This window comes from Myzus persicae, unplaced genomic scaffold (assembly GCF_001856785.1).
Source record: "Myzus persicae strain clone G006 unplaced genomic scaffold, MPER_G0061.0, whole genome shotgun sequence".
Lineage (NCBI taxonomy): Eukaryota > Metazoa > Arthropoda > Insecta > Hemiptera > Aphididae > Myzus > Myzus persicae.
In genome coordinates this window covers 1-1,082 of record NW_019103805.1, presented here as the reverse complement: position 1 = coordinate 1,082, position 1,082 = coordinate 1, and the positions used below count along the sequence as shown (strand labels likewise).

Here is a 1,082-nt window from a genome sequence, read left to right as displayed (position 1 = left end):
ACCTATATCACACTTTTCTAAAATATTACTTTCTACAAATATATGTTTGTCAGATGCTTTGCCACCATACACATCACTAACAAAAGTTATTAGGCCATCTGGAGAAATGCCTACCATAAATTTAATAGTATGTTTACCTTTATAAAAAGAATAAGTTCTAATTCGACATGACAAACATTTTGGAACTTCGATAGGAGTTTCTGTTCCATCAACTACGACCCTAGTACTTGTGAACTTTATGAAACATTTAGGAATATTTTTAGAAATACTTGATTTAGAAGGCCACAAAACTAAAGGTTTTAAAATTAAATATAACAAATCAATTGTTTCGTAAAAGTAATTTGTACAAGTACTTTTACAAACACCAAACAAAACTGCCAAGCATTTGTAAGATGTATTTAGTTTTAACTTCATTAATACTAACACTATTCTATGAAGAACATCAAGAGAAAAATTGATATTATAATTTAAACTTTTTATCACAAATTCACCAATATTGACAAGTTTTAACAACTTGTCCATGCTGGGTATCCCTGTTAATGCAACTAAATCTTCATCATTTCTAATCAAATCCATAATACTTCTTCTAAAAAGAGAATCGGAATGAAATGTATTAACTTGGACTTCTTTATCGGCAGTTTTAATTTCATTTGATAATACTGTAGTTTTTTCTTGGGTCAAGACATCAGTTTGTGTAGAAGATGAAGATAATTCCTCTACATCAGTAATAGGTGTACTATCTGGTAAACTAAAAAAAACAAATAAAAAATTAATAAAATTTATTCAAATCAATTATTTGGTATTTGTTGAATTTAACTTACCAGTCATTTTGAAATAAAATTTGACAATGTTCTTTATTTTGATGACGTTGTTTTAATCTCTCAGCTCTCTTAATGATTTTTTCTTTTGTTGGAGTTAAAAGCACTTTGTCCAATGACCGAACAGGTAAATTTTTTGAAGGTACTACACCAATCTTCAGCCTTCTTATTTTTGCTGGTGAACTAGCTATACATGGTATATACTTTTCATAAAAAAATGCATTTTTGATTGATATATTATTTATTATTAATCTTTATTCTTTA

General features: G+C 27.4%; 1 protein-coding gene across 1 annotated transcript; it reads right to left on the bottom strand.

The window, feature by feature from the left end:
* Positions 1-6: 6 nt before the first annotated feature.
* On the bottom strand, positions 7-1,002 carry LOC111035346 (the record flags this gene model as incomplete). The annotated part of the gene is made up of 1 exon (XM_022316929.1): positions 7-1,002. A coding segment is annotated over exon 1 (570 nt), but the record flags the coding sequence as incomplete, so codon positions are not given.
* Positions 1,003-1,082: the final 80 nt, after the last annotated feature.